Below are 24447 nucleotides of genomic sequence, written 5' to 3'. Positions count from 1 at the left end.
GGGAAAAGGGACCGGTTTATTTATACAGGGCCAGCAAAATTACTACAATGGACGCCAAATTGGCCATACTGTACCTAATGGTAAGTGGAGTGGGGTCCAATAGAATGTCGTTGACGAGAGATGATTACCCCTGGACAGTCGACACAATTATGCTGGCCTGTTGGAACCAGTTATCTTCAACCCTCTTACAAACATCTATATTGTGTACGATACGATTGTACGACTATGATTTTATGGAATTGTTATTCTTCGGACTGCGAGAAGGCCCGCCCAAGAGCCGATCCATACGAGGGTTGTAGTTATGCATGTACATTCGATCTTCGATATAAGGGACAGATATTAGTATGGCCCGGTTTTCGACGGTAGGACGATTTACTCGGGCGAGTCGGGTAGAGATCCATAAATTGACATCTCGTGTTAAAAAAAATAATTACGTTATATTTTTTTTTGGGAAAACATAATTTCCTACTCGGCCGAAAAGCGTATTATTTTATGAAAATAAAAGTTAATCAAGATAATTTAAAAAGAGGTCCCCAAATAAGTAAATTTTTTTTCAAGGCGTCAAAAAGAGAGGCACTCATAGGCGAGTGACGTCACAGCTATCAAAACTCACGCAGGTAAGGGGATAGCGATATATTTCCAATACCACAATATTCACAACATAAATACCAGTTGCCACATGTTACAACTAAATTTGCACTGTTTTTTATACATTTGCAGTTGCGTAAACAATCTGGTTCCAAACTTGATACATGGCACATGTGTTTGGGCGCGCACCGCACGTGGTTTCAATATAGTAAAATATACGTAGGTTGTAAATTTTTTATAGCGCATGCTGATATGTGCAAGCTGGTTCACATCAGTGGCGAAGGGTGAAATGTTCCGAAAGGCAACCCGATTACATAATATAGGTACTAATATCTATAAATGCGGTTTGGAATTTGCTCTAATTATAATTAGAAGCGGCGATAGCCTAGTTGGGTGTGGAACGGACTGCCAAGACGAATGTCCGCAGGTTTAAATCCCAAGGGCACACACCTCTGACTTTTCTAAAAAATCATGTGTGTATTCTTTGTGAATTTATCGTTCGCTTTAACGGTGAAGGAAAACATCGTGAGGAAACCTGCACATCTGAGAAGTTCTCTATAGGAATTTCGAAGGTGTGTGAAGTCTACTAACCCGCACTAGGCCAGCGTGGTGGACTAAGGCCTAATCCCTCTCAGTAGTAGAGGAGGCCCGTGCTCAGCAGTGGGCAAGTATATAATACAGGGCTGATATTATATAATTAGATTTTACATAAATTACGAAAGGGAAGCCGGCAGGAATCGGTTTCTATGGACTCTTCGCCATTGCTATCCATAGGCAGTTGTATTATTAATTTCATATTCAAAATGTGCTATGATGTTTTATTAGATACGATTGTTTGATTATTCGTATTCAACATGAATTATAAACGAAGTCATTAATTATGAACATTATAATTTTTGTTAGCTTATTTTCTTTTCGTCGTCAAATTAATCTTTCAATTAATTTCCCGAATTACATAAATAAACTAGGCAGGACAGAATAGTCATTTCTTAAATTCGCAATCTCAAACTCCACATTAATTCACAAAAAACAATCAATGAACCCAATTAATGCCACAATTATGTATAGAAATTGGCACCTTTATCGAAATGTCGCGTGGATCGTAATAAAAATAAGATTCACGCACGACATGCGCGCGCGCAGTATACCCGCTACCGTCGGAAGGGACGGCCGCTCGTGATAATGGCTAGCAAGTCGAACGGTGTGGAACACGAGTGGGTTAGAGGACCCCCTCCAGGCGGCTCTGTCTGGAAGAGGTTCGGGAGGGCCATCTATAATTCTGAGGAGAAAAGCTTCTTGGGACGCACGGGAAAGAGATGGGGTGAGTTTTAAAAAGATAATGCGTGAATGTTCAAAGTTTTCTGAGTTCAATGAGATTATTGGACCATTTAAGTACTTTCGTAATTATAGCTTCACTGTTACCAATATTGGACATGTTCGGAAAAATTTGCAACTCTATGAATACATATCTATTATTCTGACAAGAGTCTAGACTTTAGTCTTCTGGGTCACGAACTTCCATTAAAACACAATATGAGTCAATTTCCCTCCTTACCATGGGGATTAGTCAGACTTAAGATTTCCTGAAATATATATTACTTAAAGTCAACGTTGACATACTAAAATTAAGAGTAAAACGATTATGAATTACATTAATGTCACGTAGTTATACATACTATATAGTAGGTATATAGCAACATTATATAGATTGTACCTTTTCGAAAAACATCGCATGCAAACATTTCTAATTTCAAAGTTATAAGACAATTAATGTAAACAAACAGTATCTACATTCGAATTAATAATTTTCATAGCCTACTAATAGTTTTTAAAGCCTACCTGAGGTTCCAGGAGATGGTAATAGCATTAGTTTAGCAGCAGCGTGTGTACCCAATTTTTTTCACGGCAAAGCGACACCATTATTCTTGATGCTAAGTAGAGTAGGTCCCAGAAAGAGTCGAGTGACGAGATATGTTCTATCTTCACCAGTCAAAACAATTTTTCCGGTCTGTTTGATTTGAAACTATTGGGATCCTACGATCAATCTCTGAGTTAGGCAGTCGAATTAGTAGAATATTTGATTCAAAAACACCTGAAGTAGACACCAGCATACTTAATTAAAACTGAAAGACTCGTCCCCTGAGGACGAATGAAAACGTCAGTCTAGGCTACATTTCTGTTTATGCTTACGGGAATACAGGTGTGAAGATATGTAACACCAGAAATGCGATGTCAGACTCATATCACATCTGGAGGTAGAAGTAAATTCTTCAATGGTTTGGTTAAACCTCTACCTACCCTCGCGGATACAGGTATAATCATACGTAACAGGACACTCCAATATATTATTTTTCATACAAATACCCACACCGACACGACCGGATGGGTTATAACGAGTGCTCATTTAACAGCTTGCGTCCGCAGAGTATCCGGGTACATTTTATTTGTGTATCATATTCCATGGGAAATAATGCTCATTTTTAAATGACTCATTTATTTTATTTAGATATCTGTTACAAAATTACTGGTAAACTTTATGAAAGTGTCATAATTTAAATAAAATTAATGTTTAAGTTTGCGTGAATATCCTTGCTCATATAAAATACACGTCTCGCGTTTTCCACTATTTATAATTTGAAATAACTTTTACCAAGATTATATTTGAGTTATTTTACATATTTGTATCTTACGGTTATAAATATGCATTGTATTTTTTTGTTTGTCGGAAAAGTTTTGCGAGAATAGTGAATGTTGATAATTTATCCTGTAAAAGGATATAACATGGTGTGCATTCTGAGAAAAAGCTAGTAAGTAATATCTGCATACATCCTGCATAAAATTACAATACTATAAACGTTTCTTATCACATTTGCTTTAATTTGGCGTCCATGACTGAAATCTTCTGTGTCCAATGAACAATTAAACTGTAACGGAATGTTTGCATTGATTGACATTTCAAAATATAGCTATAATGTAAATGTGTGATAAAAACCCACCATCGGGTCCAGTGGGATGACTTTGTCTTATCTGTAAAAAAAGGGAGGTAAACTATTAACTATTAACTATTTATTACTATCACTCAAAGACCCATATTGCTCCTTTCTCAAACTTCAGAATAGCCAGGCAGATAATAACGGACAGGGTTTTTTGAATGATGAATTCGTGTGGTAAATATTTGTGTATAGTAAAGGGACCCCTATGCACCTGATGGTAGTGGGCTTAGGTTCAGAAATCTATGTGAATATTACTATTGTACGATAGTGTCGACTAGCAATATTATTATTCTTCGCCAATCGACACAATTATGCCGGCCTGTTTGAAACCGAATACGTACAGGAGGATCTCGGACCGCGACACACTTACGTAAGCCACTATAGCGGGTTTTGCACCATGAATTGTGGTCGCTATTTAGGAGGATAAAAATATCCTACCACCAGCAAATCTAGCAATCCAACTGAAAATGTACCACGGACCAGATACCAATGTGTATGTCGAGTTTTTAATTTCTCATTCCCAATTCTGGCGGGGTTGGAATTTTTATTCCATTAGGTCGCGAGGTTCACTCGTGTGGTAGTCGTTACTAGACATCGTAGTAAACCTGCTGGAAACATTAGAACCAGGGATCGAAAAAATTATGAGGATACTATAAGTATGATACTCCTTATAAGGAGTTAAACTAGGGCTCTTTTTTGGGTAAGTATATAATTCTATAATAATTTTTAACCAAAACTATTGCTAAACAAAACAAAATGTCAAGGAAATCGTTAACCTATCAACCTGATTAAAGGGCCCCTGTTTATAACCAAAAAATAATAATCTGTACCATTGTTAGCGCGTTTCTTTTTTTTTGAATATCACGTGTGAAGCTAAGTGGTTGGTCGATGGAATTTGTCGTGTTCGCGTAATGAATTGTAAATCTAAAAGTTTATTCAGTGTCCATGTAACTCAACCGACTGCGGCGTCGGTTGACGTCGGAACGCGTACGTGTAATATGATGCATAAGTTTATATTACAAAGTGGCCAATATAAAATGAACTATAGGATGAAGGTAGTAAAAAGGGACAAGACGAATCATACCGCCTTCAACAACCACTTTAAACCAAAAAAGGAATTTAACATTAGCTAAAAACAACAGTTTTTAAGTCACGGGAAGCACCAGCTTTCAAATTAAAAAAAGAATCATCAAAATCGGTTAACCTAATCAGCAGTTCTGAGGCAACAAACTTAATCGAATTGAAAATCTCCATTTTTTAAAGTTTGTTAAAAATATTCGTTTGTCTTTTAAGTTTTACTGCAAGTCAGGGATTAGCACTTTCTTTATTTCTGCGTGGGAACGCAAATTTCTATCTTCCCGTTTCAAAAACATTAACTTCGACACAAATTCATTATTTTTTTCAAAATGCTTGGACTACGTATTACTCGCTTTGGGGAAATTAACCCAGAAAATGAGAAATTGAATAAAACATTAACAGCTTATGTCTCACAGGAAAGAGCGCGACGCATTGCTATAACTATGTCGTATGCAATTTCTGTAGGTAGCACCGGATACGCAAACTTCTCCAGATTCTTAAGGCCCTACCACCAGCAAAACAGCGTCCTAGCCGTATTTCTAGAATCTATCTATACGAAATGTATGATACATATAGAAAAAAAATAAACATATTTGTACAATATGTTATCTTTTCTTTGGTTGTTTATATATTTTTTTTACCTAATGTCGAACAGTTTCGTTAATTTCATATAAAAAATCCACTAAAATTATTAGGAACCAACACTATTCTGATTGAATCATGATTTAATAATGAATATTGTGGTATAGTTTAAAAAATTTAAAACGACCAATATTTTTTTTTACTAAAATTATTCTTAATTGCGGTAAGAGCTAGTAAATTAAATAGTTACTTTTTAATAAAGCTATCACGTAACAAGTGACTGACCATGTTGTTAAATTATATTATTGTTTAAGACTATTATTTTGATAATTAAAGTTACATTGCAATATTTTGTTTAAGTATTATGTATTTACGTATTGAATGACGAAACGGACGAGTCATTCCTCTGCTGATAATCTCTTCGAATATGTAAACAAAAGCAAATCAAAGGTACAGAACTTCGAATTACAAAACCTATGTAACATCCAGTATCATTTGTTGTTAAGTCTCATAGCGCCATATTAATAAAGCTATTGTACTTTTGAGTACGATCTTAGGTAGATATTTAATGTATTGAACTATTTTATAAACAACACTTGAGCTGTGACTTAAGTACCTGTAGTCGGCTGAGTTAGCGTTATATACTCAATAAACGAAATTCAGCTGTCAATATCTGTCTTATGTTGTGACTTGAGATGTAATTCGAGATCTTGTTCATATGTGTATATTAAATTGCCAGGGTCTTAAGATGCTGACTTTAACTTTGTCTCAGTTGATATCGCGTTTCAAACCGAATTTAAGTTACTCAAACCTAGTAATTGCATTGGTTACTTTTTACTTGAAACTGGAACATTATGCTGTATTTCCACATTGCTTGGCGGTTGAAAAACAGCAAAAAAATGGTATCTACTCATAGATACTTCGACTAAGAGAGACCGTTTACAATTTGGGCAGAGGTTTGAGAATGCTAATCGCTTCCTTACCTAGAGGTCATTATATACTGGCCACCGCTCTACTCAGAAATGATTTACTCTGATGGCATTTTAACCGTCCGTGACAGCATATTTGGCACTAGGCACCCTAACCAAATTGAGATGACCGGTCAAATGTCTAGGTCGTAAGGGGACGGGCATTATCTGTCGCCCCCCGGAACTGGCGGTAAAGCAATCTTCAAATCCGTCGATAGGGCCTCTGTTTTGGTTATGTCTACACACATGTGGTTTACAACTGTGATATAACCACAAATATTTCAATATTTGTATAGATCTACAAATTCATTATCAAACAAACAGCATCACTTCTTTTTCCACTTCTGCTTGTACTTGCACTTGCACCCCGATTAGGGAAAACAGGATAGACAGAAATGTATCACACCTTATACTTATAGATCTAATGTTGAGGGCGAGCCTTTCGACGTTTTTTAGGGACAATGCGTGGACTGTGGGCTGATAGGCTAAGCATAATTATTCAATATCACTATACGGAACTGTAGAATTCGAGAATTCAATGAGACAGTCGTACCGCGTACGACATATATCTAAATGTTAATGAGTAGTTACCACGGTAAAAACCCATAATTTGCTCATTTTAAACAATTAGTGCCTAGTATGGTGATGGTTTTGATTCAATTACGTCGCGGGAAAGGTTTCATTGACACTTCGGTCCAGTATAATGCCTTTGCATACCCCTTTAAAGATAACAGAATGAGCTTGTATCTGTACCTATTTCTTTTTATATCTCAAAACCAGAAGTGCTGAAGGGTCCATATAGCCCGATTCAGGCCGGCTGTCCTTTCGTAATGTTATATCTAATTATCCTTTGAATGATATTCGGGAAAAGTTATATTTGGGTTTTTCTGCACAGTATCAGGCTGGGGTCTGGAAATTGTGCCCGATATGGTGATAGGCTCACTTCCTATCACGTCATGGGACGGAACACACTTGGCGAAAAGTGAGTGCCCTGGTTGCGCCTCAGTATACCCTTTCAGGGATAAATGCGTGATCTGTGTATTTTTTTCGATTTGCAGACTGCGTTATGAATATTACATATATACATAGTATCACGTCTCTAGACAATGGATTGCAACTATGGATTCTGGTATACTTCACGCGCTTCCTCCACCTTCATTAAACTTTCATGCATTCCCGCCGGTATGCATATTAGTACCTATATTATGTTATGTCTGGTCCCCTTATGGAACTTTGTCCCTCGCCATTGAGAACCAGTAACTGCTTCACGTACATTGTCATACGGCTTTCAATGCACTATGGCGTACCAGTTTGTATTGAAATCCTTTCAAAGAGGGTCCTATTGATGTGATTTAATCATGTGAACGGGCTTGGTCTTTTGTGCGCAAGCGTTTTGCATATGCTCAGGGACATTTTGGATTCGTTTCTGCTAAGCACTATAATTGGGATTGTAAATGCCATTCGGGTGAGAAAGATTTCTTAGTGTGGAAAATTATGGAATAAAAATTTGCGCCGTATATCTAATATGTTGGAATAAGAGATCAGGGTGTTGGTTGATGTTATTAGCTGTTTTTCTTGACATATAAAAGGGACCATAAATTATGAAACATAATTTCTTTTTAAATTTCTTTAAATGCGTAATCTATTAGATTTGGCGCTGCTGTCTAATGACGAAATCCGTTAATCCAATATCTAAGTCAACTTTAAAGTTCGTTAATTAAATAGTTTTTTTTTAATATAAACGGTTATAAAGTAACCCAGTTACTACCCACATAGTAAATATTATATTATGTGTTTGAAATTGTTACTTACTTACCTGATAAAATTCGTTCAACAAGACTTGTTCTATTTTTTCTCCATTAGAAAATTCATAAACAGCGTGGTGTCCTCGAAGATATAAATAATATTATTATTTATTGTACGTACCTAAAGACGGCGTTACAAAACAAGTTAATTCTGAATTTAAATTTTTAAACAGTAGCGGCTATAAAATAAGGGAGTGCACAGATAAAAGATCAATGAGGTCACCGGTCCATTCAATCATTCAGCGAATGACATCGCGTCCTTCATTCGTTCGGGCCCGTTGAAGCGTAATGACCTAGTGACTATGCCACAATGATTTATGCCACGAGACGGGACATTCGTTCATTTTTAAATAATATAGATTGCGTCCGGCTGTAAAACCGTGCTGCCGTGGTCTGCTTTTGTAAAGGACTGTTATTTTAGAATGTTTACAGATATTTATGTCCGTGGGTTTATTTTGGGGTTTGTTTGTTATTCTACAAACACAGAATCATGATTAAATCTTCAAAGGGACTGGCACATGTACGATTAGTGCATCTTGACCTTATTTTTATTCCATGTTTTAAGAGATTATAAGTACCTAATGTTATGTTTAGACAAGTTCTTGGATTGCTGTAAGAATTTCCTGATGCATTTACACTACCAGCAATCGTTATGGAGATACATATGAAGACTGCCGCAAGCCCTGCAAGCTTTAAATTTTACAGAAGGCAGTTTGCCGTTGTTGTTTAAAACTACTCACGGAATTTCTGCAAGTTTTTGCTTATCAAAACCTGGCATCAAAATAACTAAATTCATACAATTAATGCGTTTTCGGCTAGATCGATTCCAAACTTCACTGGTCTCAGATGAAGTACGCTGTTTCTAGACCAAAAACCTGTATTAAACCTATACGTTTATACATTATAATGTTTATGTATTAATATTGCTAGATGCCTAGTGGAGTTTGTTTAAAATGCACATCAATAATGTAATGTTTCTGATGCAGTCTTTATTATCTTTATCTTAATTAACAAGTTTTTAACCAACTTCAAAAAAAGGAGGAGGTTGTCAATTCAACTAAGTATTTCGATTATTACGCACCGATTCCAAAATTGGTAACTAGTATATGGGTTACATTATTTTTAGTGTTTAGTGGTTTTTGAAGGCAATTTAATTTTTTGTTAAAAAGTTTTTATATTTATTCATGTCAATACATAATAATATATATTATCTAATAAATATATTTAATAATATGTTATAGACTATCTTCATTATTACTGAAAATTAATTATTATCTTCGGTTGTATTCTTAAAAAAAGCCACTATGTATGCTTCGACTGTTAGAATGCCGAAATGAAAATTAGTCAATATTTCTGATGTCCTACCATTTCTAGTCCTTATTACTTAGATTGGCAAAATGCACACAATTCGTTAGTTAGTGTGGTTGTTTGTTTTTTAAACAACCGAGTAATCAGACGCAATTTGTTGGCCTAGTAGTAAGCCACAAAACCACATAATGTACTACAATAGATCAATATTAGAGCAGAGTTTTTATAAACGCTGCGTGGCACTGGCAACTCCATTACACTGCCTACAATGTTCATACTTTGAAGGTATAGTCACTGAAGATAACCAATTTTCTCCAGGTGATACAGCTACTGATTTCTGATTTCCAAAACGGAAAGTCATAGAATGTACTTATTTACGTTTGTATGTTTTTCGAAAAAAAACCTTTAAAATAAGGCTCAGAAGTTTCAATTAGCCGTAATTTAATCTCTTGTATTTGCTATACCTACCAAATCATTTTCATATGTGATTTGTTGAACATTACATTTTAACTATGATTCTTTATTATATAAATTGACGCGAACATTTCCTCACGCATTACCGAACTGACACTACGCCCTAAAACTAATACTAAACAAACTAAAATGGTTATACATACTCCAATTTGGCATAAAGCTTCAAACAACTGCTATTGTAAAGTAAACTTTGAATGAATAGTGTAAAGATGAAAATCATTTGTGTAAACTAGACGTGCAAAACGGCGCCCGCTGTGACGAAAGCGGACGATATTTCTGTATTCGGATACATAAATAGCACGCGGTCGCATTTCTCAGTGTAATAACTTTATGATATGTCGCTGTCTACCTCGTTTGCGTGGGCGTGATATTCCCATTGTTTGTATTCTTTAACCGCGCTTGTAAATCCATCTTTTAGTCCCTTTAAGAAACTTTTTGCCCCTTCATGTTTATTTAGTGTCATTAAAGTTGCGAAGTTAAATTTAAACATCGAAGTATTAACACTTCTTCTCAAATTCTTACCAGTCCAGCATAAGCGTGACAATGCAGGAATATTTTAGAAGCGAATTAATTTTGAAGTAAAACTATTTTTTCGATTTTATTGCGGTTTTAATTTTATATTTTTCTTCTGACGTTTCAAAGAATTTCCAGCCTTCATCAGCATCAGCGGACGCAATGCAAAATCTTCGAAACGTCGTGCGAAAGCAAATCACTACATAGTATAAAACAAAGTCGCTTTCTCTGTCCCTATGTGTGCTTAAATCTTTAAAACTGCGCAACGGATTTTGATGCGTTTTTTTTTTAATTGATAGAGTGATTCAAGAGGAAGGTTTATATGTATAATAATAACATCCATTAAATAGTCAGCATTGCACCCGTGCGAAGCCGGGGCGGGTCGCTAGTTTATAATATAAAAAACAACGATAAAATTTGAAAAATTGTTTTATTTCAATGTCTAACATTCGCGTAAACATTAAAAACTCTTACGCGAATTTATTTGTTATATTTCCAAATCGAATGTCAACTTCTATGCAATGGTATTTTATTTGCATTCTTTTTAGTTTGGCCGGCCCTCACATAGATATTCCTTGAAATAAGCATTTATTCATATTATTTACCGAAATTTTGTTAAAAGTAATAGCGCTGGATTGCTTCCGTGGCGTAGTTGTATTACGGTACGACTGTAGTGCTGAGGTCTCGATTTCGATTCCCGGGTTGGGCAAAAAAATATTGTGTTTTAATACTCAGTATCAGCCCGCAGTCTGGAATTTGTGTGCATCATGAGATGGAATGCGGCGTTAAGTGGGTACACCAGTTACGCCTCTGCCTACCCCTTCGGTGATAAAAGGCGTGAGCGTGTATGTATAAAAGCAAAACCTGTATATCCGTTTAGCATTTGACATACCGGGTACTTTTTACAACTACAAGACGAGACAAGCATCCTTCTCATTAACATCGTTCTTATGACATTGAGTTATTAGAACCATAGTTTCATACACAACAATTAAACTAGATATAATGTTATTTAAATCGGAATATAACAGTGCTTGGTCTGGAGCTACTTGGTATATGAAATCAATATTTTATCTTTAGTAAAAATATATTATTTGACAGGCGAGACGACCGTGCCATTCGCCTGACAGTAAGCGATACGACCGCCCATAAACAGTATCACAAACCTTGCAAATATGTTTATTAATTATTATGCATAGCATTACCGTCTTGGATAAATGATAGATGTAGAGGAACGACGTTAGTCATTTTTAAATTGACTTGCATGCGAGAGGTTAACATATTCCGTATTCGGCATTAAGCCTCATGTAATCGCGGAGGCACCCGAACTAAATGACAATTTTAATCGAAATCCAAAACTCGAGTTTCCAATCTAAATCATAAAATTAAGGTATTAAAAATAAAAGGTACCTTTACCAATGACAAAAATATTCGTAGAATGAATTCATTCGTTTATGTTAGTTTATTTGAATTTAGAACAGACGTCATAATGGATAATTTCGTATAAACAGAATTGAGAAGTATTATGCATTGAGTAATAAAATCGAACAGTAAAATAGCGCATTAGCATTACGGTGTCTGGCGATATTTAGGTCAGATTTGTTTAAATGAACTATCTTTCATTAGATTTTGATGGTCCCTGCTGTAGTTCTTCGATGTAACATTCTATGCTACGAGACGGGTGCCGGTTGGTCTTTGTCTATTTGTCTATTTTTGTTGTCAAGCGGCGCAAGAACATTTGTAAGTATGCCTATAGGTGTATTTTAGTATGCATTATGCAGAGTATTTCATCTTCTGGTTAGTTCAACAGTTTATAACCATATGTGTGAGTGACAGGGAAACAACGCTGCATGATAGTTAGGTTAGGTTAGGTTAGAGTTAAATTTCATATTTATTATTTTGTATCGTTATTACAACTAGACATTTGTGTAATCATGGTTATTTTTTTTCCATTCAACAGCAATTACAATTTTTATTATAGTTCTCGGAGGTCGCTGCATTAGCTCTAAGCCTATAGCAGTGACCAATAAACATTTACAGAGTATTTTAAATTCGGCGACAAATTCGATTCACATCGTAAAACCGTCTCTGTAAACAAATAAATTTAATCTTGCTAGCCATCATATTATCTTGATGTGCTGCTCAGATTTTATACAATGCTAAAGTCAATGTGTTATATGTTATAATCACTGTGGAGTACCTTTTTTTTATTAGTTGAGGCTATAGTCTAGTTGGTGTGGAACGGACTGCCGAGACGAATGTCAAGTTCAAATCCCAAGGGCACGCACATTTCACTTTTCAATTTTTTTTGTGAATTCTAGCTTGCTTTAAAACTGCATGTCTGAGAAGTTTATAGGAATTTTGAGGGTGTGTGAAGTCTACCAATCAGCACTAGGCCAGCGTGGTGGACTAAAGCCTTATCCTTCTCTTTAGAGGAAACCCGTGCCTAGCAGTGGGACAGTATATAATACAGGGCTGATAATATATTTATACTCACAACTACTATAAGGTCATGCATAATCCTAGGATAATGTTTTCCAGGCATCCTGTTCGCATTCTACACCGTGTTCTACTCGGTGCTGGCCCTCCTCTTCGCCCTCTGTATGGGAGGACTGTTTCTATCGCTCGACGATCGCAAACCCACGCATATTCTTGACAGTTCGCTCATAGGTAAGCATTACTTATTAAAATTAACATATTAGCATAGTTGGGGAGTTGTATATTTGTCACACCGAGGTTACGTGACAAATATACGGGTTCGATTCCCGGGTTAGGTGAAGTTATATTGGATTTTATTCTCAGTATTAGCTTTGAGCTTACAATTGCATCTAGCAAATATTTATACATATACTAGCCTCCTACATTAAATCTAATGAAATGGCGATTATGTGGGTATCGCAGCGTGGTTGTCTACTCACGGACTGACCTCGGTGGCGTAGTTGTACTGCATGCGCGGTACGGCAACGCTCTGAGGTCCTGGGTTCGAATCCTGGGTCGGGCAAAGTGATATTTGGGCTTTTCTGCCCAATATCAGCCCGGAGTCTGGAATTTGTGCCCGATATGGCCCCTAGACATCTGAGAAGTTCTCTATAGGAATTTGGAAGGTGTGTGATGTCTACCAATCCGCACTAGGCCAGCGTGGTGGACTAAGGCCTAATCCCTCTCAGTAGTAGAGGAAGCCCGTGCCCAGCAGTGGGACAGTGTATAATACAGATCAGATCCCTATCACATCATGGGACGGAACACAGTTGGCGAAAAGTGGGTGCCCTGGTGGCGCTTCTGCATACCCCTTCGAAGATTAATGTGTGACGTGTGTGTTTGTTTTCCTGTCTACCTATAAACATGGAAAATCCACGTATATTATAATGGTACTACATAAGATCCGAATCGTAAAGAAAAAATGTGGCAGGCAAGGGTGCAGCTAGGGCACCCACTTTTCGCGATGTGTGATCCCATAATGTGACAGGGTGCAAGTCTACATGAACTAAAAAATGATGTTATTTTTTTATTCTAGGGGCAAATCCAGGCGTCACCTGCAGACCTTATCCAATCGCATATAACAAAGTGCAGTACGATCCGCAGAATTTCACAAATGGCCACCCATACATAAATCAACTACAAGAATTCTTTACTCGTGAGTATTGCAATATTAATAGATGTTTTATATGTGACTAACATAATGACATAATCCTTATGATTTCCTTTAAATATTAATTCGATGTTGTTTATTCTCTTTTAAGTACATGACATAAAATCAACATTCCGTTAAATGCTATTAATTTTTGCTCACGGCTTTGCTTGCGTAAATCCGTTCTAAGGATAAAAAAAAGCCTATATTAATTAGCATTTATGGTTATTGTAATTTTCAGAACTAGAGTAGAAATTTCAGAAATTAGCACGGTACAAAATAATGAGTCTGCATACTTTATTTACGGCTTACAAACGAGAAATGTTATTGGAATTTGAATGATTAATAAATATAGTTTGTCTACATACTTAATTAAACTACATTAATGATATTAAAAATAAACAGAATCATAAATTTTGTCTAGTCGTTGCTACTCCGGTACACAATAATATAATCTATTTACTATTTTTTTTTAAAGAATTTTTAGCATCATTTAAATAGCTGTCATTATTGTCATAGATTCTGACACAAACGACTTCTACGGACAGAGACTGACCCATTTAATAATGTAGATAAAGTACACCTACTGAAGTTATGTCCTTAGAATTCATCATCGCATTTCCGCGTCTTCGCTATAGGTATATATAACCTATATCTATATGCAAAATAACTTGCCGTCCGTGTTTTTCCACTGCGTTATTGATTTTGCTTCTAGTACACGACACACCCTTGTCAAGGCAGGGTGTGGTCCCTTCTAGTAAATATGGAACAGTTTATTGCCCAAGACGAGTTATCCCTGCAAGTTTCACATTAAAATATCTTATACCTGTTTCCCGTATGATTAAAAACTGAACAAAAAGATAAGCCACTGTAATTACTATGAAAATAAATAAATTTATGTCTTAAGATTATAGCCGTATGACAATTAAATGTGTTTTTTTATAACTTTAATAATATAACTCGTGTACCATTAACACCAAGATACAAATATGAGTTATTATAAATCAGGCTCCAGGCACGAGACTACCGGCGCAGGGCGACCGTGGAAGTCGCTTTAGTACTGTATTTTTGAATTTGACTTGTACTTGATAACAGATGTTGCTATTTTGGTTATACGTCCGGAATGTAATCCCGTTATATCTGGTGGTAAATGGAGTGGGATCCAAATAGGATGTCGACTGACCAGAGATGGTAAACCCACACCAGTCGGCACAATTATGCCGGCCTGTTTGAAGTCGGAAAATAAGGGCAGTTAGAGTCCATCCTGTTTTGTTCATGAAGTCTTTTTGTATAAAAAATGTATTAACTTCTAGCATACGAGACAATCGACTGGTACAAGTCTGAAAATGTTTGCGTCTCCGCGGACAACTATGGGTTTCCAGAAACACCGTGCTTTTTCATCAAAATCAATAAAGTAAGTCTTCCTTTCTTTTGTAGGGCATATTTAATATCAAAACACGTATAGTACAACAATAAGTTATAATAACCAACTCTTTCTTTGAAAACAATTTCATTCGCAAATAACTGGCTTGATTATCTAGTTTTACATTTTTTGTCTCAAGCATTATAATTGCTGTGCTATGCCACGCATCACCTTATACTTCAAGGATCGGGTAGTGCTACTTCTTATGGGCACTTGCTCTCGGGCGAGGGACTTGCTCGTCCATCAGATTTATTAAATGTTTCAGATATACGGTTGGAGCCCTGACTGTTATACAGCAGTCGACCTTCCCGAAGACATGCCCGATGATTTAGTGGAACACATCAAATCCTTGGAACCAGAGAAAGTAAGTATTCACTTTACAGATGTAAAACGACAGTAAAAGTTTTATGTTGGTAGTAAAACGAAATTATTACGTCGTTTTCTGAGTGACGTCGATATACTGGCTGGCAGGAATCCTCAATTAGACAATCGTTGTTGACTTTCTGTCTCTCGTCTTGACTATTTATCCCACAAGGTGGTAGTCAACCCACTTTACGTTCTTCTTCCACTTCGCAAAATCCAATTCAAATTTTTCAAAGGTTTCGAAGACTTATCGCTTGCTTTAACAGTGAAGGGAAGCATTGTGACGTAACCTGAGTTATTTTCAGGTTAGGTCTAAAGCTAAAACCGACTCAATAGTGGAGGAAAACTGTGCCTACCAGTGGGACACTATATTAACTAACTTTATAAAAATTGTAAGCATGACGACCCTGTGTAAGACCCTCTATAAGATGTTATTCTGTTAAAGGAAGTGGAAGGGCAAGGAAAAATTTACAATAAAATATTTTTCTTTCTTTCTTCTTTCTAAATTTCAAATTTACAAAATCGTAATATTCCTTACAGCAAAACCAAGTATGGATAACATGTGTGGACGAGAGTCATAACTCGACGAAGATCGAGTACCCCTGGGGTCGAGGGCTGGCGAGCAGTTTCTACCCCTTCAACAACACCGACGGCTACCAGAGTCCACTGGTCGCTGTGAAAATAACGCCTGCAGGTATATATCGTAACTCTTTTAGTAGAAGCTAGTGACATCTACTTTTAGCGATTTTTTACACCAATCCTATTTTTTATTATATGAGCTCGAAAAAGTGATCCGCTCTTAGCTGACGCTGACTGATGAGAGATGTATCCATCGCTAATTAACACAATTATGTCGGCCTGTTTGAAAGAAAATATACCTAAGGTGATTCCGGAATGCAACACATTTACAGAGAGAGATATAGTCGAAGCTAGAAATCTCTATTTTCAGCGTATTTAGATTGACTTGTGAGGTTATAAGTTAGTTTCCAGGGTCAAATAACTAATATTCGTATAAGTTTTAAAGACAAAACACACCTGTGTTGTCTGAAGGCTACCCACAAGGCCCTAATAAGATAAATGTCTCAGCAAAATACTATGTGGGTACGAGTTGTACGTCGGCTTATTCATTTGAGAATAAAACGCGTTTGCGTGGGTGAGTTTGTCGCGTGGATAATAATCTTATAAATTCATAAAGTGGTAATGATGATTTGGACAATTTGGTGCCCTTGCAATTATCTTTTATTTGATAATTTACTGTGAGTAAAAGAGAATTTAGTGTTCCTAGAGATTTTCTAAGCTTCAATAACATCAAGTGTGTGTCATCAACAATGGCTTACCGAGAGGAAGCAGATATGATTCATGTATTATGTAGTTTATAGCTTAAATTCTGGAAGGGTTTAGAGTGGAGGCTACAAATTGGCAAGCGCAGTGTCGGACGTCCCCCACGAAGTGGACAGATGACCTAATAAAAGCTACAGGAGGTCGCTGGATGTTGGTCGCTCCCAATAGGTCGATCTGGAAATCTTTGGGGAAGATCCATGTTCAACAGTGGCTGATGATGATGATGATAGCTTAAGTAAACTATATTTGTTTCTATTTCAGTGGATGACACCGTGTCTATCCGCTGCAGGGCGTGGGCGAAGAACATCATCTACAACAAAAGTATAAAGGAGCAGTCTGGGTATACTCGGATACTACTACACGTGAATGTAGCCGATAATACCACAGACGTATTAACGTAAGAGTATAATAGGCGTAGATAAGGTGACATCGATTTTGGCCGGCTCCTATGAACGATCTTCACCGCTGTCGCCGAATACGTAGTGAAAATAGACCAATTAGAATAAACTTACAAAATTGGTTAACTGGTGGTAGGTTTTTCATATGTGAGAGTCTGCCTGGGTAGGTACCACAGCAATATCTATTTCTGCCGCCAAGCAGCGGTGTGTAGTCACCGTGGTGTTCCGGTTTAAAGGACATTGTAGCCAGTGTAACTACTGAACATATAAGACTTAACATCTCATGTCTCAGGATGGCGAGCGCAGTGGAATACCAAACAATACTTTCTAATTCAAGGTGTTGGATGGTGATTCTACTGTTTGTGGCGGTCGTATAGTTTACCATCAGATGAACAGCAAGCTCGTTTCGTCATTTAAAGCAATAAAAAAGAACATTGTGTATGGAAATCGAGCATTAATTACCTCGATCAAAACTTTTATTACCTTGAAGAAATATTAGAGACGGTTTAAAGTAATCCAAAATCCCATTGTTTTTTCTATTAAACAAGTAAATATAAGCCACCGAATGTAGATAGTACCTATGTCCTCTACAATTATCAATATTTTCAAAAACAGTACAGCGAAGTTGTCGTAAATAGCTCCTGTGGAAAAATACGGTACTACAATATACCAGTAGAAGAATCAAAAGTGGTCAGTGTCCCTATTTTCGCAAATAGTGTTATGCTACGCTAGTAGGATATCGATTTAACACCGAATAATTTTCGAATTAATTTCAAATCGATTTCATCTTGTCTATGCCCTTAGTTATGTTACTGAATATTTAAAAACATGAATTCAAACTTGACTATAGAGCAAAGGATGGTCACAATGTAGCTACAAATTGGTATTTGCTAATATTTATTGTATTTTTTAAATTCCAGTTTGAGTTTTGTTTTAGAGCAAAATATCGGAACAAGTTGATAACCTACGACACATTTTGTATCGTAGTATAAGCTATTTTTAATGTTGAATGTATCTATTTGTCGTGTTTGTTGTGCCCTTGTATATGATTGGTCAACAAGTAATTGTATTTCATTTTATTCGATCAATGCATTATAAAAAGAGTGTCGCTATTGAGCGAAGTCTTCTGATAATAGATTAGAGAATGATTCACGAATGTGTTTATTTGATTTATATAAAATCGATAAAAATAATATTTTTAATCGATTCAATGTTTTTAGAACTTTTAATAATTTTATTATTATGTGCGTAGTTTTATTACGGTGTTTAGAATAACATTGTCATGGCCATTTCCCGCCTATTCTAAATTTGCTATTGTAAATATTATGTAAGTAAATTATAAGGAAATAATTCGTGGCACCATATTGTGGTAAAATATAATAATATCCTCAAAAAATATTTATGTAATTTATAATTAACATAGTTTTAATATCATAAGTTTACATTTCAATGTGTCCAATGGCGTTATATTGTTTATAAACAAGATAAAGAAATCTAGCTTTTGGAGAATACAATTGCAGGCGCCCTTGAATAATGAAATTCTATCTGCTTGACACTGCACTCCGATCGTCGGGCGGACGTATATTGTCTAATAAGGTCCCCTATTTATTCCCTCTACTGGGGTACATCCGCCGTTTTGCATTCACAGGCTTTCTAATTGAATGATAGCTTTGATGGCCGTATAGAAAGAAAGATGGTAAGATTTATTTATTGCTGATACAATATTAAATAGACACAATAGGTAATACTTAAACGAATAAAATTAAAACAAAGAGAATTACTATATTATTAATTATTATAACATACTAGTCCAGCAAAGGTCCTCTCAGTCAGTTGGATGCTGCAGTACGTATATATGTTATAGGTAAATAGGGGATTTTTTGACTCTTACCTATATATCGAAGCTGTCCTTCGAATAGAATGCCCGTGATTGCATATGGATTCGCCGCTATAGAAGAAATAAGGCCCCTTGACCTTATTAATACAACAGTGTTTATAAATACTGGTGTTCAGGGGTAGAAATAGACCAGGGGCCTTATTCTGTATGATAGTGTAAACGCGTAACGCGGCCGTGTCATGTTATCTTCGAGAAATGTGCGTGGAATGGTATTCTGTAAGCCAAATTTCTATAGTCCTAAACATGATGCGTTGTGTTACGTGCTTGTTACGCACTGTTAAAATAACGTGCGGGATAGAGAATAAGGCCCCAGAATATGTATTCAGTCGCACGCCCCTATACCAGTAAACTTAGCACCACGTTTTGTTGTACATTTTAGAGCATTTAGCGCGTTTATTAGTGAATTTTCAAAGCACTTTATTATAGGTTAGTCTATCTTTTAACAGAATTGATGCCACCCATAGCATTTTGATCTAATTCGTTCGAGCAAAAAGGCATTAACGTCACGTGTTTAGTTTAGGGTGGGGACGCCGAATATCGAAACACGACGAACTTTTTTTTTATTTAACGCAAAATATAACATTGGCATATACTGATGTAGGTATTGTTGAAGCTGTCTTACATTCCATATGAATAACCTATAAGTGTATACAATTCTATACATACTAAAAAGAAGAAATAAAATAGAAAACATAAAGAGTAAATTACAGTCGTAACAATATTTTTAATATATTTTTTCATACCTATATGAAGCTGATCGTAAAAATGTGTAGAACTAAGTATACTTAATTAAAAAGTTATAGTTTTTTTTATTATATTGTCGTCACTAAAATTTGTTTGCAAGAAAACACAAGCAATACAGCTAGGTATATGTACTACACACTACTAATAAGTTTATTTTCCTCTTGATAGAAAATTATATTTAAAAACAATATTAATAAAATGGTTAATCCATATTATACAGCCCCTATGATGTTTCGTAAGATCGATATTATGCTTTGTCGTTGTTTCGAAATTCGGCATAGCCACCCAAAAACCTTTGAGGCTAGACAATAAATCGATTAGCTTTTCTGAGAAAACAATCGAATAAATGAGTTTGTCACTATCGAATAAATGGGTGATTCTACTAACCATTACTTTTAGTTTCTACCTGTATTTAGTACAAAACACTGTTTTAGTTGTAAATTAATTGCCTGTACCATATTTAGGGAAAGAAAAATAAATGTAAACAAATATTACGATCGTTTTTATTTGTTAATCACTTCTACACTTTTTATAGGTTATAGGTCAAAGAGAATATTAATACTTGTTAGGTCATCACTGATTGTTATATTAAATCATCTATTATATTTGGTTTACTCTTGAAAGATCGACGAAGAAAATTATAAAAAAAAATCCCCTATAAAGAAATTGTAATGAAATCATGACGGCAATACCTGACTGGAGATGCCATACCTACATAGGTTACCATTTTCTGTGAGTGCTAAAAAATCTAGCCGCACGTTTGTTTTGTTTCTCTCACTTGGTGCTAGTAGACTCAATTTTCTCTATTTTTATTATATATGTAGTATGTACCTACTGTTCTGAACAAAAATATGTAAAAAAATATTTAATTTTGTATACATTTGGTTTACCTTCCCTAAATATCATAGAAAATATATTCCAGTGTGCATAATTGAGATATGAATAAATAGTTAAATACCTATAATATAGTGTATTATTTTATCTTATTGCAAAATTTTTTTAATATACAGTTTACTTTTAACAGCGACTGCGCCAGGCAAAACAAACTGGCGATGCTTCGACGAATTACGATTGAGGTTTAGGCAGGGCATCTCACAAGGAACGTAATGTTATAAGTCCTATGTTCTGTGATATATTTAGTAAGAGACTCCGGTATACTTCCGACGATAGTTTCGCGTCTTTTATTGGTCAATAATGTCTTCGTTAAGTCTACAGTCTGGGCAGTTTGTTGGTTCTGACGCCCGAAATAAGAGTATGCTTGTTGTGCGTAAGTGAGATTTCAGAAGGCCCAAACAACTTCCCACCCAACAAATTCCTATTCCCTCCTTTCCTTTAAAGTTGGCAATTCATCCTTAAGTCCACTGTTAGGTATTGTAGGAGTTTATGGACGATGGAGATTACTAATAAGGTAACGGAAATATTGATGGCCCGCTTAATTTCAAAACCATCATAAAATCATTATTCACTAATTTAAAAAATCGGATTAAACTTCAACATATGACTAAATATTATCGTATTTAATGTATTAGAGCACAAAAAACATGAATAGTGGACTGTGTTAGGCATCGAACTATCATCAGTCTTTCAAATGATAAACTAAATAACAAATAAAATTACTCGGCTGTCAACGTATGCTAAGAAAAAAATAAATCCAACATTATACTAACCTAGATTTATACGTACCATATTCCACGTTAATAATGTCGAAAATGATTTATGAACGTGCAATACGATTTATCACCCTTCTTTCAGTACATTTCCGATGCAAGTAAATGTATTTCGAACTAAATTGTGCTTGAGACGGGCGCCGGGAAATGGCGCTCATGCGGGAATCCTCGGCTTGCATTCTATATGCCAAATTAGATTTCACGCAGGAATTTGATTAATTCCATGACATATGTCTATGTTGAGAGGCTCCTTTTACCGCCCTTAGCCTGTAGTAGGTCGGGCCGTTATGCGTGGGATGCTGGCTATGGGTCTAGCCATCCCAACTCCTTCCAGAAGCGAATTCCATGAAATAAACACATCATACAATAAACAGTTGTGGCTAGTTGTTTCAGTAATAAGTAAAAGTAGGAGCTATATATTATTTAAACATAAACTAACTTAACAGTTGTGGCTAGTTGTTTCAGTAATAAGTAAAAGTAGGAGCTATATATTATTTAAACATAAACTAACTTAACCATAATAATCGCAACAACACGAATGACTGTAAAGTAAAATCTCTAACAGTTGTCACTGCCAGAGCCTACGACACAAACCTATTAAATGAGGCAAAAGTAACAATCACTTTGATTATTATATTCGCAGTGACCATTAATGTTCAGGTGCCTAAGTAAGTTGCGATTTCGGGAATTAGCTATTAACTTGTTAGATTATATTAAGTACTATAGTAACACATTCTATGGTATTGAAATATTTTTTTAATGGATTTTATAGCGGCTTTTATATTATAATTTTGTCCCAGCGTTCCGAACACTTTGCAGCCTTAATGGTCTATAGGGCGACTGCGATAAAATCCGAAAAATAGTTTTTAAGAAATTATTATTCTTTAATAAATAAGCAAACGCAATATTATGAATATACAAAACCTTGTTAATTTTACTTTGTTGAATTACGGCCCAGAATGCTCCGTAAGGACTAAACGTTTCCTTTTTTCTAAACCCCGGGGAATCTGGTTTCTTATACGTATTACCGCTCCAATTGCGTACACAAATGAAATTATTTTGAAAAGGTGTGGCGCGAGTGGTAAATCACATTATTCTTTCATCTCGAACGCGTAGAGGATAACGTCGTTTTATAATGGCTTTAGAGATGTGTTAGAAATGAAATAATAAAAGCTATTTTAGGATACTAATTTGGGGGTAAGGGGCTTGATCAAATAGGTAAAAGGAAATAAATACGTAAAAACTAGGGCCAGCAGGGTAGTCTGGTTTCTTCATCGTTAAACAATTGTTCAATCTCTTATGTCAGGGGTGGCCAACTTGATAAGACCCAAGATCTACTTTTCATTGATGATACTCTGTGCGATCTACCAAGCTACATACATCTTGAAATCTTAAATGAAACAACATAGTTCAGCACACAATTTATTATTATTTTGATTAAAAAATAATACAAATCGATGCGTGCAGCAGTTAGTGATTAGGTATGTTGCGCGGTCTGTTCTACGTATTTATATTTTTGCCTTGCCACGATCGACTGGACTTGTTGTGGCGATCGACCAGTCGATCGCGATCGACCGGTTGGCCACCCTTGTCTTATGTGATCTTAGTTGCATTTATGATAAGTCATAATACTAGTCAAAAGAACTACGCAGGTATAACAATTTTTTATTTATTTAGCTTCTTGTTATTTCACATCTCTAAAATATTGGGTTCATGACAAGTGCATTAAGTATGTTAGTGAATTTACTAATAATCAAATGTTAGTTTTGTTAAAATTTCTTTGTTGATTTTTTTATTGCGGTTGAAATGATGCTTGTCTTTCGCCTGATGGTGAGCGATACCGCCCATAAACAGTAGAAACACCATCCAGCAACTTGAATTACAAAGTATTGTTTGGTATCCACTGCGCTCGCCATTCTGAGACATGAGATGTTAAGTTTCATTATATTCAGTATTTGAAGTCCCCTCTTGGGTTTAAGATTCCATATTACTCCGTATATCTCTCTTTTGTCTTCATGCATTAGATATTGTTAAGTACAAATTAAAACTCGCGTATTTCTGTCAAATAACGCCATAATATACACGAAATAATCTTGACCCATTTAAGTAACTGGGCAGTTTCCGCGAGCTTAATACATTTGATGGGTGGTGGCGCGTGGTGGCGAGTGGTGGTAATTGGCAAGGTTCGGCTGAGGCGCTGGGCGGGCGCGCTCCGCCGGTTCCCGCCAGTAACCGCCGGATGGTTTGAGCAACGTGAGACTTATCGTAGATGAGACGAAAGGTAGAGTTCACGCAAGTTTGTTTCTTTCTTTTACAATATTTTTCTATACTTAGGGTTTACAATATCGCATTATACCAATTTACATATTGTTCGCATTGGGCGAGGGCGAAACGTTCCGCTATTTGATACGTAATTCGTCCCGCCATCCGTAAAATATCGAATGAGGAGTTGCAGTCCACGCAATTTTTATAGACGCAGTGGATTTGAATTAAAAAGAAGCATTTTTTTGCAGTTTTAGTTAGAAAAGTCTTTCGTCTAATATAAGGTTAATTTTAGGTCTAAAAAGTTCAACGAAACACAACAGGTAATGCGACACTTTACAAATACAATAAAAATAGTGATAAATAATTTTTGGATGGCGTATTTTCCCCATTGTAATTATAATAACCGTGATACA

General features: G+C 35.9%; 1 protein-coding gene across 1 annotated transcript; it reads left to right on the top strand.

Annotated features, from left to right (window-relative positions):
- Positions 1 to 1717: 1717 nt before the first annotated feature.
- On the top strand, positions 1718 to 18617 carry LOC115445366 (sodium/potassium-transporting ATPase subunit beta-1). Its single transcript, XM_030171604.2, has 7 exons — positions 1718 to 1909; positions 12850 to 12978; positions 13823 to 13942; positions 15250 to 15350; positions 15625 to 15723; positions 16263 to 16416; positions 17325 to 18617. Exons 1-7 carry the CDS (start codon positions 1771 to 1773, stop codon positions 17462 to 17464), a joined length of 882 nt encoding a protein of 293 aa, XP_030027464.1. The 5' UTR covers positions 1718 to 1770; the 3' UTR covers positions 17465 to 18617.
- The last annotated feature ends 5830 nt before the right edge of the window (positions 18618 to 24447 follow it).

This window comes from Manduca sexta, chromosome 23, assembly GCF_014839805.1.
Source record: "Manduca sexta isolate Smith_Timp_Sample1 chromosome 23, JHU_Msex_v1.0, whole genome shotgun sequence".
Classification (NCBI taxonomy): domain Eukaryota; kingdom Metazoa; phylum Arthropoda; class Insecta; order Lepidoptera; family Sphingidae; genus Manduca; species Manduca sexta.
This window is presented reverse-complemented; position numbering and strand designations above follow the sequence as displayed.